Raw genomic sequence first — 15,665 nt, 5'->3', positions numbered from 1 at the left:
TCTGGCCCTTGGGAGAAATAGACTTGTGTTGCTAAAATCTGCCTCTGTCAAAGGGTTCTTTTTTTCCAATTTTGGGGGAATGGAATTGAAGCGGAGCAGAAATGCAGCAGGCCCTGAAACGGCTTTGGGAAAGATGGGGATAAACTGGAGAGAGGCCAAAGGAGAGCAACACAAATGAAAGGTTTAGGAACTCTGGCTTATGAGGAAAGGTTAAAAAAAAACTGGGCAGGTCTGGTCTGGAGAAAAGAAGACTGAGTTGGGGACCTGATCACCGTCTTCCAATACATTACGGGCTGCTATAGCAGATGGGAATCAATGGTTATCCATGGCCCTGAAGGTAGGACAAGAACTAATCGGCTCCATCTGCACAAGGGAGATTTGGCTTAGTGTCAAGCTGTCCTTCAGCAGCTCGAGCATGAATGCCAACCTCGGGGCAGACTACCACAGTCCAGGGCCCAAACCCCAGCTGAGTTCTATACTTAGATTTCACCAGCCAGATATTAAATGTAAACTCTTCAGGCCCCAGTAGCCTAACCATGGAGTCACAGACAGCCTCCTTGGACACTCTGGTCTTTCTTGCCCTCGAGATGAGCTTCCTTTCGTGATAGATGGTCCCTTAAACCCCAAATCACAACAATATTCACGTTACTCCCAGTCCCATAGGACTGGTCACGTACCCGAGGTCAGTTGCACCATATCTCTTACACCAAAGACAACACATGTAGTCAATCCAGTAAAACTAGCTAAAGATTTATTAACTAAGGAAACAAAATGGGAATTATTTACAAGGTTAAAGCAGTTAAATGTACACACACAGATGAGTCACAGTCTTTAGTTTCAAAAGGTAGAGTTTCTATTATAATCAAACTTTACATTTTTTTAGGGCTATCCCAGGCTGTATAGTTGGGGATTCCTTGCTTCAGCCCTGGGTGGCGGGGTTTGGGCTCCCTCCCCCTCCCGCCCCCCCCCCCCCCACGCCCAGGGAGGTGGGGCTCAGGTGGGCTCAAGCTTCGGTCCCCCCTCCTGGAGTCGTGTAGTAATTTTTGTTGTCAGAAGGGGGTCATGGTGCACTGAAGTTTGAGGACCCCTTTATCAAATGGAAGACACAGAGGTGACGTGATTGTGATGTATAAGTACTGGGTCCTGACGGGATTTTAAATCTAGCTGTGAAAGGAGTAACAAGAACAATTGGCTGGAAGCTACAGTCAGAGAGATTCAATTGAGAAATAAGGCACAAACTTGCAACAGCGAGAAATGTAATCAGCGGAGCGAGCTGTCTTCAGATCACGGCTGGACATTATTCTGAAAGATACACTTTAGACAAATACAAGAGACTGGGCTTGATAAAGAGGTAAAACTGGGTGAAACTCTTTGGGCTCTGTTATAGATCAGACTAGATGATCTAATGGTCCCTTCTGGTTTTGAAAGCTATTAATAGTGTGGAAATGTGCTCATGGAAACATAACTGACAAGTGGGCCATGGAAGTAAGATAGCCAGTCCAGAAATACAAGCAAGTCAGTAGTAAAATGAACATTCAGATGACTAATGAAGTAATTGATGAGAAGCATATGCTCTCGTGTTTGCCGAACGGGGGAATTCGTTAAAGAAATTAGACCAGCGAGGAGGAGGGGTATATAAATAGATATGCTTGGAGGAATTTGATTTTTTAAAATAATTTTGCTGGATAACATTTATTTTAAATCATTTTTTATTATTTTTTACCAATGGCAATGTTCCCAGTTGTGCAAAATGATGGGTTTTAAGCATTATTTTGCTTTAATTTATTTAAATTGTCACTGTTGTGGGAAATTAGAAGGGGCGTCAGACAATGGGCGGGGCCAGACAATAATCCTTTAATGACAGTAGATGTTGAGATTTAAAAAATTAAAGCTTTATAACCGTTACACACAAATTCTCAACATCACGTGTCAAAATACCACGTAAATCTCCTTAAATCAAACTCTAAGAAGTTCTCAAGTGGCAGTTTTCTTACTTTGCCTAGCTGTAAATTTCAATGATCAGCTATGGAACTATTTTTCGTTGGTTTGTGTGTGCGTGCCATGAAATCGATGTTTACCAACATTTACTGATAAAAATCTAACCCTTCCAAGCCCCCCACCCTCCATATATATATATTACAAGGGGAAAACCGAAGTACTTATTACTGCAAATCCAAACCAGTATCAAATATTCAAGGACTACACATCGATTCTTTGAACACCTGTGTAACACAGATGAGAGAATGTTAACCATTTATTCCTTTACGGTGTTTGACTAAAGCAAATCTTCAAGAAAAGGCATCCAGTCTTAATCTGAGGATACGACGTAATAGAGAACCTGCCGCTTCCCTTGGTAGTTTGTCCCAAAGGTTGATCACCCTCATTGTTAAAAAATGGTGCCTAGTTACTAATTAGAATTTGTCTGGGCTTTAATCTCCAGCTATTGATTCTTGTTAAACCTCATCCAACCTTCTCGCCCCATTTCCCTAGTTCACAGCTCTTGTTATCAATCCAGCATCCACCCAGCACCTCTGCTCCCAGCTCCCGCGAGCACCAGCAAAAGAGCACCATTTGACAATGGGTAGAAAAGCGCAGTGAATCCATGAGAGATGCCAGGATCCAGCCAGGAGAGCAGACGCTCTGAGAGCAGGAAGCTCAGGTTAATATGAGCCAGAGAACGGCAGGAGTTTAGAGCAGGAGCAGCAGTTCCAATCCCAACGGAGGGTTTTATCCCCCCCCCCGTGGACGTCCCTGGCACGTGAAGAGTGAGTGGGGCAGAGAGAGTCTGTGGCATCCCCACACGGGAAGCGGCGGTAGCTGGGTGAGGGGTGACAGCTGGGCTGTCAGGCTCTTTGATTCACTTTGGCCTTGGTGATGTGGGTCAGCCTGGCTTCAGGGCTGAAGAGGCCTGTGGATTAGTTCCCTGGCTTCCTTCTTGGCTGTGATCTGCTCCTCTGTTTGCACAGTGCCTAGCCCAAGGAAGACGCTTTCTTAGTGGGCCCTTAAGCCCTACCGTAATGAACGTGATTCATAATAATCATCCTGATCCTTTATGTAGCCATTTCCTATTCCAGGATGGCTTCACCCAACATTCGTAGGATAACCCCTGTCTCTCTCAGGCCCCAGTGCAGCAAGTTCACAGTTCTCAGCTGTCTGGCTCTCAAGAGAAAACCCTGCAGTTTCCCAGGTCTGCATCTCCCACTTCCTACACTCTCCCCACTCCTGACGGGCTCTCACCTCATTGCAGGGATCAGGCAGTAACCTCCGTCCCCATTTCAGTCTCTGCCTCTCAGACTGCGACTCTCACACTCGCCCATTGGTGTTTGTTTATTGTGGTTATTTAGAATTATAATTGTTCAAACACCACAGATATCTCCTGGCAGGGGGTGGGGGAAAAGGCCAAATAAAATAAAAAAGGCCTCTTCTGGCAAAGGGTCATTTGTCTTGTGAAGTCCCCGGTAAATCGGCTTTTCATCACGTCAAACTAAATTAACATTCAAAGACGGGAACGATTTCATTTCCATTGTAGGGCTTAGTGTGCAGATGCTGGGTGGGGTTGGTGGCCTGTGATATACAGCAGGCCAGCCTAGATGATCTAGTGGTCCCTTCTGGCCTTACATTCTACGATTCTATGTGACCAAAAGGCCTTCAGCAAAGAGGGAATAACCCACAATACAGACCAGGCTGTACAATACGGTTAGGTTCATAGAAAGTGACATCCCAGAGCATGTTCCTTCTGACTCAGACTCAGGAGAACAGATTTACCCCTGCCTAAACCTGCCTCATTTGGAGCCTTCTTATATGATCACGTTATTTACAAAAGTTTTACCATCATCCTAATGTAAGGAGAAAACCCAAATTCCCTTCTGCAATCTGACTGGGTAGGAAACAGCCCAGAAGCCGCTTTACCCATAGATGGAACCAGGGACTGAAGCTCAGAAGTATCAGGCTGTGTTTGGGATTTACACAAATCCCTCCTCCAGATCTGAGACACTTTCATCTCCAGCCCTCATGAGTCTGACTTAGCATGAAAGACATCAAAGACGTGTGCAGGGGAATTGGATTTTTTTTTTAAATAAACTATGGCCATTCCTAGTGATGGAATTGATAAAATGTCTCTTCTGTGTGGAGTCTCCAGTGTCAGTTCCACCTGAAACATTTTCCATGCGTAAGATATTTAAGAGGTCTTTTCCCCATATGGATTTGGTGATGCTCCATACGCGCTGACTCCAACTGAAGCTTCTCCCACATTCAAGGTTTTTCTCCAGTGTGGATTCTCTGATGTCGAATATGGGTGGAGCTCTGATTGAAAGTTTTCCCACAGTCGAGGCATTTATAGGGTCTCTCTCCTGTATGGATTCTCTGATGTTTAATAAGGGCTGAGTTGTCACTAAAGCTTTTCCCACAGTCCAGGCACTTATAAGGTCTCTCGCCTGTGTGAGTTCTTTGATGTGAAATCAGATCTGAGCTCCAACTGAATCTTTTCCCACACTCAAGGCATTTATAGGGTTTCTCTCCTGTATGCGTTCGCTGATGTGAAATAAGGTATGAGCTCTGATTGAAACTTTTCCCACACTCCAGGCATTTATAGGGTTTGTCTCCAGAATGGGTCCTCTTGTGTCGAGTCAGGTGTGAGCTCCGATTGAATCTTCTCCCGCAATCGAGGCATTTATAGGGTCTCTCTCCCGTGTGCAGTCGCTGGTGAGTAATAAGGGCTGAACTGTCACTAAACCCCTTGCCACAATCCAAGCATTTGTAGGGTTTCTCTCCCGTGTGGTGCATCTGATGTCTAACAAGCTGCATGTTCCAATCAAAACTTTCCCCACAGTCCAGGCATTTAAAGGGTCTTTCTCCCGTGTGGGTTCTCTGGTGTGAAATAAGATCTGAGCTCTGAATGAAGCTTTTCCCGCACTCCAGGCATTTATAGGGTTTCTCACCTGTGTGGGTTCTCTCGTGCCTAATAAGATGGCAACTTTGATTGAAACCTTTCCCACAATTAAGGCACTTATAGGGTTTCTCTCCCGTGTGGATCCTCTGATGGGAAATAAGGTTTGAGCTCTGATTGAAACCTTTCCCACAGACAAGGCACTTGTAGGGTTTCTCTCCCGTGTGGATCCTCTGATGGGAAATAAGATGTGAACTTCGACTGAAGCTTTTCCCACACTCGCTGCATGTGTTTTTTCTCTCTTCTGTGGGGATTCTCTGCTGGGCTGTGCTTTCCTCAAGGTCCTTGCAATCTCCACCATCGTTTATGGGTTCACACGTTTTCTTCCCTGGGTCATATCCCAGCGGCCTCTCTGACCTGCGCTGATTTCCACAGGCTTTTCCTGGTTTACAATTCTCATAAAAATCCCCCTCGGATCTTCCCAATACTGTTCCCTGCAGATCCAGGTCCTCAACATCTTCCCGCTGTGGATTCTCCTTCTCACTCACCATCCCAGCACCCTCTGGAATACAGAGAGAGAATCCAGAAGGAGTTTCACAGTGTATTGCACCATGTAGAACAACGGCACCACAGGGTGAAGCTAGAAACAGTTTTCAAAATATATTTTTTTTAAATAGAGCCATTTGGAAGAAATAATCTAGACAACACAGAGCACCAGGGACCAACAATGGAGAAATTTCATTCTGCCTCCAGATCCCTTCGAAAGACCCCAGGGGAAGTAAAGTCTGGGGGCGGGAAACTCATCCCAGATCTCAGTCAGCGTGGATGGGTGACATCTGCCCCGTGGATGGAGCTAGTCCCAGGAAGGGAGGGGAAGAGACATGAATGAATACAGACAGGACAATACAATGCTTCTGCCACCTCAGTGGATGCAGGGATGGAGATAAATTAACATCTCCCTTGTGTTTCTGACTCCTCAGTCCCATGGCTGGGGGAGTGGAGATCAAAGTGTGTCTTAAATGAGTTGTGGGGACTATGGGGTCATTCTCCGGAAATCGCAGGGTCTGTCTGCACAGCTGCTGGGAGGTGTGATCCCCAGCTTGGTAGATGGACAAGCACAAGCGTTAAATAATAGCAGTGTGGCCAAGGCAGCACGGGTTGTGGCTCGGACTACCCACCTGACTACAATCCTGCCCTGCCCCTGGGCATGTAGTCAAGTGGCTAGCACTAGACGCTATCCGCGCTGCTATTTTTAACTATTGCATGTACATGTACCTGAGCGGGGAATCACACCTCCCAGCTGCGGTGTAGAAGTAACCTAAGCGACCAAGGAAGAACCTGAGCAGAAGCCCAACTGAAAAATCACAGTCCCGCCCCCTACCCAGTCATCCCAGTCCCTCTCTCCCCACCTCCCCCAGGCTTCCAATAATCAAGGGGACAAGAATCCCTTACCCAGCGAGGTCACCGCCTCGTAGTTCTCCTGCATGACGTCCCTGTAGAGGGCTCTCTGAGCGGGGTCCAGCAGAGCCCCCTGCCTCTCGGTGAAATACACAGCCACCTCCTCGAAGGTCACCGGCTCCTGAAACAAGAGTCCCTCACTCAGCACCTGCTGCCCCAGCCACAATCCCTCCAGTCCCAGGGGAGGAGGGCAGATAAAATGAAAGGTCTGGTGGAGACAGAGGAGCAGAATCCCACTCCCAACTTGCTCGGAGCAGCTAGGAGGCTTGAGGAAGGGGAGAAAGAGAGAGCTCCTTGTCCCTCCCAGCCTGTGGAGGAGGGCAGGGGCCTTCCTGTTTATCACAGGAGGTGGAGCCCCTCAGCAGGGTCCAGGGACAGGAATCCCAACCCCCTCCCCATTCCCAGCCGCTGGGAGTGAGGGAACGGGGCCTCTCCCCTGGGCCTCACCGCTGGGTGCCCCCTTCATATTCCACAGCAGCCTCTGCATGGTCGGTTCAGACTCCAGCTCTGGGAGTCCAGTCAATTTTCCCAGCCCTGTCCAGGGGGTTTGTTTCCAGTTCCAAAAATGGGGGAATTTCCACCCCGGATCCCAATAGGCGTCTTCTGAGCACACTCAGGTGACTAGCCCAAGCCGCTACCAAGGCCGTATATTTAGGCGCTAGCTCTAGCAGAACTAGTGCATGTACATCTACCCGGGCTGGGAATCCCACCTCCCAGTGCCTGTGTGGATGTAACCTAAGTGACCAGGGTAGAACCTATACAGAAACGAAACTGGGCACATGAGAGACCCAGGGATGCCACAGACTGAACATGTCAGAGCAGGTTTGTCCCTCCCCGTCACCACCTCCTTGCCCTGTGTATTTCCTGCTCCAGCCCTTCTAACACAAACCCACCAGCAGCCCCCTGAAATTCCCCTCTCTGAATGGGTTTCCCCCAGCAGGATGTGTTGTAGTCACTGGGATCGGGCAGTTCTACCCCAGTGGGGAGCTCCATTTTTTGGAAAGTGGATGAAAGTTCATACAAAGTTACAATCACCGCTAAGAACAAATGTTGCTAGGAAAAGATACACAAAGGAGACAGGCTGGGTCAGCCCAAACTGAAAGGTCTAAATAGACATGGGAGGAGTGACCTGAAACTTGGGTCTCCTAAAACCCAGGTGAGCGCCCTGCCCCAGGGCTGGGGTCAGTCTCTCTCTCTCTCTCTCTCACCCAATGCGTATGTAACCATTTCTACATGGTGGAACAGCTTCAATGGGAGAGACTGAGGGCAGGTCTACACTATGGCACCGGCGGTCCATTTAGCGGGTCTATTTAGCAGGGCCCCCAGTTTCAGAAACGCTGATTGAGTGGTTATTGTATTGTTAGACTTATATACAGGCTTGGCAGAATTTGATTTTTTTGATCATTTCAATGGTAATATCAGTGTTTATTTTTAAGGATTTATTTTCAATTTTTATTGATTTAAATGTTCCCAGTTGCAGGGAATAATGGGGTAGATCACACAATAATTATTCAATGACTGTAGACATTGAGATTCAAAAAGCTGAAAGCTTTCTAAATGTTAAACACATTGTCATCATCATCACGTGTCAAAATATACCAAGTAAATAGCCTAAATTCAAACGCTAAGACGTTCTCAAGCAGCATTTTTCTTACTTTGCCTCTCTGCACATTTCAACTATTTTCAGTGGAAATATGTTTTCATCCATTTGTGTCTGTGTGTGTGTGAGAGCAGAAATTGACATTTACCGACATTTACTGATTAAAAATCTCATCCTTCCAAGCCTTTGTATGTAGAAGAGAAACAAAATTTGAGCAGATTGATCTCACGATAACCCCCCACACTACACCAGTAGCAGGTTATTCAGGCTGCCTGGCACATGGGCATTAGGATACAGTCTGGGAGCGGGTCACACTCTGGGCTGTTCAGTAGACCAGGATCCTGCCCCCGTTCAGAGCAGGTGTCTCTGATGGAGCAAACAGGGCCCAGCAGCAGTTCAGCGCTGGGGAGATTCACCCATCGCTGGGGCAGGAAGGGGCCTGTCTCAGGGGAGGGAGGGGCTCGGAGGTTTGTAGCGGGGTTATATTTGCAGATCAATAATAACCTCCCCCTCCCCACCCCCATTTCAGTCTCATTTCTCTCCCCTCCCCTCCCTGATAACCCAGCCCCAGGGACACAACAGGGAACCCCCTGGGGCCCGCCCATGCCCCCCCCCAGCCGCTCTCCCCCCGCCTGAACCCCCAGCTGGCCCCGGGAGCAGATCCTGGGCAGAGCCCGGGCGGCGACTCGCTGCTGGGGCCGCAGCTCCGGTCCCTCCGCCAGGCGCTTCCCAGCCAGGGAGCAGCTGCCCGGGACGGCGAGATCTGGGGCCGCTTGTGCAGAGTCACTTTCCCGCCCGGCCCCGGCCCTTCCCCCGGGTCCCCCCATCACCTGCAGGCTCCGGCTCGGGGGCTGGGGCGGGCAGAGCCCGGGGCGGGAGGGGGGTTAGTGCCGGTCTCGCCCCGCACGGACCCCGCCGGGGAGCAGCAGCGGCTCAGCCCGGGCTCCCGGCTCCCAATGGAGGATCTGACCCAGGAAGATAAACAGAGGCCGAGCGAGCGCAGCCCGCCCCCTCCCAGCACGAACCAGGCCCTGTGGGGGCAGCAGCTACGGACCCCCCCGCCCCATACCCCGCTCAGCCGGGGGGGCCCCGCCCGAAATCCCTCCTCGCTCCCTATAGAGACCTGCCCAGCCAACCCCACCACCGCCCGGGTCACTGAGACACGCGCCCCCTGCAGCTCCGGGCAGGCTCCCTGGGGGGCCAGGACCCCGCCGCCCCCGCGTCCCCTTCGGATTTGGGGCAATCCCTGGTCCCCATAGAAATCGCCCTTCTCCCCCTCCCAGGGATCCCGCGGGCTCCTCCTTTCCACCCCCACTGACAGGCTTCTGTGCAAGAACCGCCCTGAGTGCTGGGCCAGGCTGCCCCAGGGGTTTGTCTAGGACCCAGAAAGGGAGCTGGGAAGGGGAGGGAATTACATTCCCTCCAGTAACTCTGTGTTGCTGTGTGAATTCCAGGTTCCCTGCACTGTCCCTGTCCAGCCACCTGGCTACTGGGCTATATGGACACCTGCGTAAAAGGGCTTTACACACATACAATAGCCCTGAACTTGAACTCCGTGTAACCCCTTCTAAAGTGCAGAAGAGACCCGACTCTGACCTCTGCTTCAGCAGAGAGTTTAGCTGCTGCCCAGGAAGAAGAGGGGTGAAATAAATTCAAGCCCCGTCTACACTTAAAAGTTAGGTCGACCCAGCTACCTCCCTCAGGGCAGGGTGTGAAAAATCCACCCCCTGAACAATGTAGTTCAACCAAGCTAAGGCCCCATGTAGCCCATACCTTGCCAGGTATTCCCCGTTTTGTATCTGTGCATTTGATTTTTCCTTCCTAAGGTCAGGTCCACTCTACAAACTGCCAGGGGCACAACTGTCACTCGGGGCGTGAAAAATCCACCCTCCGGAGCGACGCAGGTATATTGACCTAATCCCCGGTGAAGACAGAGCTATGTCGGCAGGAGAGTTTAGACCTGAGCATGTGGGAAACCCTCCGGCCGGACACCTGAGAAAGAATTCTCTGTAGTGACTCAGAGCCCTCCCCATCCAGTAACCCATCACCAGCCACAGGCCAGGTGTCGTTACACCTGCCCCCCCCCACTCCGAGCTGGCTGCAGAGAGCCAGGCCAGGATCCCCTCCTCCATTCCCCCCACACACACACACCAGTCCGGGCCGGTTGGGAGATACAGACAGAACCAAAGTGTTTTGCGGGAATGTGTCGATTCCGACCCTATCGGTTTCGACGTGGGACACGGCTCGGGGTTGAGTCCTTTCGCTTCGGCCTTTATACGCCACCAAACAGCCCTTTAAATCCCACCCCCCGGTATACGGACCAGCTGAGCGCAGCCAGCGCATTGCACCCTTAGCTACAAGAACCTGCTTTCAGTGGGGGGGGACGCAAACTTTTATGGCTGGGCCGGGCCCCCTTTGAAAGTATTTCAGGCTGTGACGACCCCACCACATCCCCCACAAGTGTTAGCAAATCGCTGGGCAGAGAGGAGAACTGAGTGAAGCCTCTAATCGCCATCCCTGCATCAACAGCGCTGAAGCCCCAGTGGGCATCGCTGGCGCCCCCCACCCCGGTGCCTGCCTGGTCTCTTGAGCTGGGCTGGTAGGAGCCTGCCTTGGCTTCAGCTCTGTCCTCGTCTCTCTGGCCTGGGTGCAAACTGTCCTCCTACGGCCCTGCTTCGCACTTCCGCTGCTGAGCTGCAATACAATGAAACCTCGTCCTGCCCGAGCGGTGGGGCGCTGCTGCCCGTGCTCCTGTGCTGCTGCCGGCGGCGGCACTGCCCCCAGAGCTGGGCGACTGGAGAGCTGAACCCCCCCCTCCCCCGCAGAGTCCTCGAAATATGGTACCTCTAGAGCTCGTGATCCCCCTACAATAGCCTCACACCCCCTTCTGGGGCCGGCCCCCCAGTTTCAGAAACGCTGACTTGGGAGTTTCCGAAATAATCTTCTTCAGCGGGCACAGATCACTTCCACCCGCGTCATCACTGATCCACACCCACGCATCCAGCTGCTGCCCCACTCTTGGGGACCGTCTCCGGGTGCAGCCCTGCCGAGAGCTGGACCCCCCAGCCAGCCGCCGGCCCCCTGGGTGCAATGAAGCCCTTCAGGATATGTCTGCACTGCAATTAAACACCTGTGGCTGGCCTGCCGGGCTGCAAACTAGCAGTGTAGACGTGCAGGCTTGGACTGGAGCCCAGGTCGTGGGACTGTGCCTGGGGGGACGGTCCCAGAGCCCGGGCTCCAGCCTGAACCCAGATGTCTACATGGCAATTTTTAGCCCCCCAGCCTGAGTCAGACCAGATGCCGCTGTTCCACGGAGCTTTTAGTCCACTGTCGACGTACCAGAGACTCCCCCGTCACTTCGACACATCCTGTCCCCTGTCTCCACCCGAAGGGCGCACTGCCTCCGGTTTGCAGTGTCGCTCTCTCGGGGCCCGCAGCAGCTGCAAAGTGGGTAACGGACTGACATGCTTTGCACACCCCATCTAGCACAACAGTGCCCCTGTACCTCACCACCACCGCAGGGACAGTTCCTGCCTGACCGCTGTTAGTTGGAGAGGGGATCATGCCCTGGAGCATGAGAGTGTTTAATCTTATCAAACTTAACAAAAAAGAAATTCTTTTCTAATGTCATTCTGGCTCTCCTCATTAGCCATATAAAGGTCAGATCCCTTTCTGGGTCTTTCAGGGCTCTCTGCATCAGCAAGATCATGAGGCAGTGAGTTCCACAGGCAACTCCCAGGGTTGTTGTGAAACAGCATTCCCTCTACTCCATTTCATAGGGGCTCCCTGTCGGTTCCATTGCACATCCCCTTGGCCTTGCGCTGGGGATCCTGGAGGGGAAACTCTTTAAGCCCCTCACCTGCGCTCTCTGCTTTGTTTCCCAGCCTCGTGATGCTGTCCCTGTTCTCCGGCACAGAGAGCGAAAGAGAGAGGCTCGTGCGTGCCAGGCAGTCCCTGCTCGACTCCCTGGAAGGATGCATCTCGGGCACCCACGCTCTGCTCCGCATCCTCAACCAGCACCTTGACACCAGCGTGTCCCTGGAACCGGTGGGGGGCAGCGTCGGCGTGGGGGAGAGCCTGGAGCGCCTGCTGCGGGCGGCGTGGGAGATGCACGCCGCAGCAGAGCAGACAGACAGACACATGCGGAAGAACACCAGCCGGGACCTGTACGCCCGCATGGCCTCCCCCCACACCTCACTGCAGGAGAAGGGGGCCATCGTCCGGGACTTCCACCAGGCCACCATGGGGATCTTCGGCAGCGTGGGTGGCCCCATGGTGGCCGTGCTACTGCAAAACGCCGGCCTCCCGGAGCGGCTGGAGGTGGCTCTGCGGGAGTTGGAGGCCTCTCCGGTCCTGCACCTGCCGATGGACGCCCTGCGCCAGAGCAGCGAGGAGATTGCCAGGGCTGTGTCCACTTGTGCCACCCCTGGGAGCCCAACTGTAGAAACGGCTGCAGAGCCCCCCGAGAATGGCCCCTTCTCTGGGACCGGCGTGGTGCAGAGTCTGGGCGAATACCTGCCCGATGTCCTCACGGGGCGTCGTGCTAGGAACGCCCTGGCTGCGGCCACTGGGCACCTGGAGGAGGCGCTTCAGGCACTGGCACCGGCCTGCAAGTCTTTCCAGTTGGCGGCTGCCGCGGCTGAGGTCTACATGGCCCTGATCATGGAGCAGCAGCCGGGAACGGGCGAGGGGCCGGGCGAGAATCCTGCCGGCGTCGCCCATTGACCCGCACAGACAGGGCCATGACAGCGCCCCCTGACCGCAGCTCACACACGGGCAGGCTTTGCCCCAGGCTCTGCACTGGTTAACGAGCCCGGCAGAGCCCAGCATGTGGGGCTGGCAGCCAGGAACCGCAGCTAATAAAGGGAACTGAGCAAAATGGCAGGCCTGAGTCTTACTGGTTTGTCCCGGCTGGCGTGCTGGCCCAACGGCCTTAGAACCAGACTCCCCTCCCGGCCCCTGGGGTAAATCAGGAGTGACTTGGGGAGAGGGGGGGACAATGGGGCCAATTCCCCTCTCAGATGTAAATCAGGAGTAATTCCATTGATGTCAAAGGGCCAATTCCCTTTCACTCTAGTGTAAATCAGGAGTAACTCGGGGGTGGGGGGCGGGGGGGTCAATAACCTGAACCACAAATGAACTGGTTACAGTTATTTTTCCTGCAATTTTTTGTGTGTGGTGGCGTTTGCTGAAAAACCAAAATAATAAAAAAATTCATTTTCAAAACCCCTTTCTGGTAAAAATAAAAACCCAGGTGGTGGTTTGGGTTGAAAGTTTGTGGTTTCGGTTTTTTAAAAACTTCCTTTAAAAAAAAAAAAAAAAAAAAGAATTGAAAACCTTAACCTGATTTTTTTTGTTACTTCAAAACTGACACATTGGTCCCAGCTTTGGTTCCAGGGTTTTCCCGGGTTTTGCAAACTGCCTCATTTCATGTGCAAACAGGGAGCCCAGATCCCCCGATATCAGGGGCTTTGTCTGGGACCCCCCAGACCGGGCAGGATGCGGGGTGGCCAGGGGTGGGTGTGAGTCAGAGCTCATTCCCCAGCAGGGACTCTCAGCTCTTGGGGGGGGCGGGGGTCAGGTCTGGGCGTTGACCCGGCCCGTGGTACTTTGGGCTGGGCTGGGCCAGAACCCACCCGCCCACAGGGCCCCGGGGTGGAGCAGGGGGCTCCGGAGTCACACTGCAGTGGAACCAGCAGCAGGGAACAGATGCTGGGGTCAGGGAGCCACAGGTCCAGTGCTCTGGGACAGTCGCTGGGGGGCTGTACAGTGGGCCAGCCCCCCCTTAGGGTCTCGCTCCGTCGCCAGGGGAAGCCACTTGGCTTCACCACCTCCTGGGACCCAACCTCGGTGCTTGCAGCCCCCTCCCTCCAGCGACTCCGCCTGAGATGGACTTCTAAGGGAGACGTGTACCCCCAAAGGGGGCACTGCCCCCAGCATCTGCTGGGGCTCCCAGCCGGTGGGGGAAGGGCAGGCGGGTTTGTTAGGTGGCTGCACCCAGCATGGCCAGTCCTCAGTCAACCAGAGAGCCGGAAGCTACAGCCTGGTCCATGGGCAGCTCCGGGCACAGCCAAGTATGTCCGCCCTTGGCTCCCGCTCTTCCAGCTGACTTCCTGCAAGGGGTGTGGGGGGGTCACCCTGGGTGTTAGTTGCTAGGTCGGCAATGTCCCGGCAGGTTGGCTTTGCCATTGTCTTCATGGACTCACCAGCGACACGGGCCCCAAATCAAGACATCCAGGATCAGCCGCCCCTGGGTGGTAGCTTGTCTGAGAGAAAACAGCCCTTTCCAGCCCCGAGGGGCCAACGTGGCACATAGGGGAAACTGAGGCACAGACAGTCTTCATACAAAATAATGCAGACACTTCCCACTGCGCTACTCTGTGCAGGTGCAACCTGAGACTCACAGGAAACGCATGTGAGCAGAGCTCCCACGACTGCCAGCTGGCATGGACACAGCCACGGGACTGAGTAACTCCCCCGCCCCCATGTCTCTTGGGTGTGGGGCAACACGCACACACACACACACACACAGAGCAGGGCTCGTCCCCTCCAGCAGACACACATGCACACACACATACAGCACCTCTATGTCCAAGGGGTTCCTATGTGCATCAGATAAGCCCCCAACCCCCCTCCCAGAGATTCCCTCATGTGACTGGGGTATGTGCCCCAGCCTAAGTGGTGTCTAATGGTTAGAGCAGTGGGGGCTGGGAGCCAGGACACCTGGATTCTGTCCTGGCTCTGGAGGGGAGGGGAGTGGGGTCTAGTGGTTAGAGTACGGGACTGTGCACCAGGACTCACTGCAGCCGGAGGGTTTTTGGCAGTTCTGCCAGGCTCATTACACATTTGCGGGCCCATCTTCCAATCCCTGCCCAGCCCACTCGCCCTATTGTGTGGCAATGACGAGGCACCGGGCACCTGATGGTTGGGGGAGAGGAGAGGGGAGGAGATCGGAGGCCCAGGATCAGGACCCAAGCCCATGTTTCCACCTCTGGCTTGTTGGCTCTGGGCCAGGGCCCAGCCTCTCACCTACTTTCCCTGCCATTCCCCTGCGCTGGACCCACAGCTTGAAGTCTTGGGATTCCCCAGCCTGGCCCCAGGTGCTCCGTACGCTGGCTGGAGTCACCCTGGGGTAAATCAGGAGTAAAGCCATGGGGACCGATTCCCTTCTCCCTCACCTGGGGGTAAATCATTTCTGTAGTTCTTCTCAGAACCCTCCCCAATTGTCCAATGTCCTGTTTGACATGTGGCTCCCCCCCCACCCCAGTTTCCAGTCAGGGTCTCCCCCATGCTGAGCATTGCTCACCAGGCAAGGGACATGGATTCCAAAACCCAGGTAAGTGAGAGAAGACGGGTTCAGACGTGTGTATCTGGTAGTGTGGGGCTGTTGAGGGTTCTACATATACTGTGATCTGTTCGGCCGCCGGAGAGAGCGGAGAGCCCCGGACGGGCTCGCCGCCCTCCCCGCGGCACTCCGGCCGGTCGGGGAGAGCGGAGAGCTCTGGCCGCCGGGGGCTCTCCGCCCTCCTCCCAGCGCTCCGGCCACCAGGGAGAGCGAAGAGCTCCGGCCGGGCTCGCTGCCCTCCCCCCGGCGCTCCGGCCAGAGCTCTCTGCTCTCCCCGACCGGCCAGGCGCTCCAAATCCCCTTTGGACCTCACTGTGTGTCTGTGCAACACCCAGCAAGGACCTTGATCTAAGTCAAGGTCTGTGCAAAGACTGCTT

At 53.6% G+C, this 15,665-nt stretch overlaps 2 protein-coding genes across 6 annotated transcripts in view; one reads left to right on the top strand and one right to left on the bottom strand.

The window, feature by feature from the left end:
* LOC101949638 (zinc finger protein 239-like) overlaps nt 1–12,822 on the top strand; it is a 34,299-nt gene extending 21,477 nt beyond the window's left edge. For 2 of the 3 annotated variants that reach the window (XM_065564649.1, XM_065564650.1), the window contains exon 2: nt 11,828–12,822. In XM_065564649.1, coding sequence (XP_065420721.1) covers nt 11,828–12,668 — 841 coding nt within the window. In that variant the 3' untranslated portion in view covers nt 12,669–12,822. Of the gene's footprint in view, nt 1–9,310; nt 9,848–11,827 lie in introns of those variants that run through there. The other variant, XM_065564651.1, reaches the window with a different exon arrangement.
* Nucleotides 730–15,665, bottom strand: part of LOC122172572 (zinc finger protein 436-like) — a 140,244-nt gene continuing 125,308 nt past the window's right edge. The window contains exons 1-3 of one of the 3 annotated variants that reach the window (XM_065564578.1): nt 8,774–8,950; nt 6,338–6,464; nt 730–5,525 (exon numbers count right to left, since the gene is read on the bottom strand). In XM_065564578.1, the coding sequence (XP_065420650.1) occupies nt 4,252–5,525; nt 6,338–6,371 (1,308 nt within the window). In that variant the 5' untranslated portion in view covers nt 6,372–6,464; nt 8,774–8,950 and the 3' untranslated portion in view covers nt 730–4,251. Of the gene's footprint in view, nt 5,526–6,337; nt 6,465–6,790; nt 8,460–8,773; nt 8,951–15,665 lie in introns of those variants that run through there. The other 2 variants (XM_065564577.1, XM_065564576.1) reach the window with 2 other exon arrangements.

This window comes from Chrysemys picta, chromosome 12 (genome assembly GCF_011386835.1).
Source record: "Chrysemys picta bellii isolate R12L10 chromosome 12, ASM1138683v2, whole genome shotgun sequence".
In the NCBI taxonomy this organism is placed as follows: Eukaryota; Metazoa; Chordata; order Testudines; family Emydidae; genus Chrysemys; species Chrysemys picta.
The sequence above is the reverse complement of the archived record's forward strand: the minus strand, read 5'-3'. Positions and strand labels throughout refer to the sequence as shown.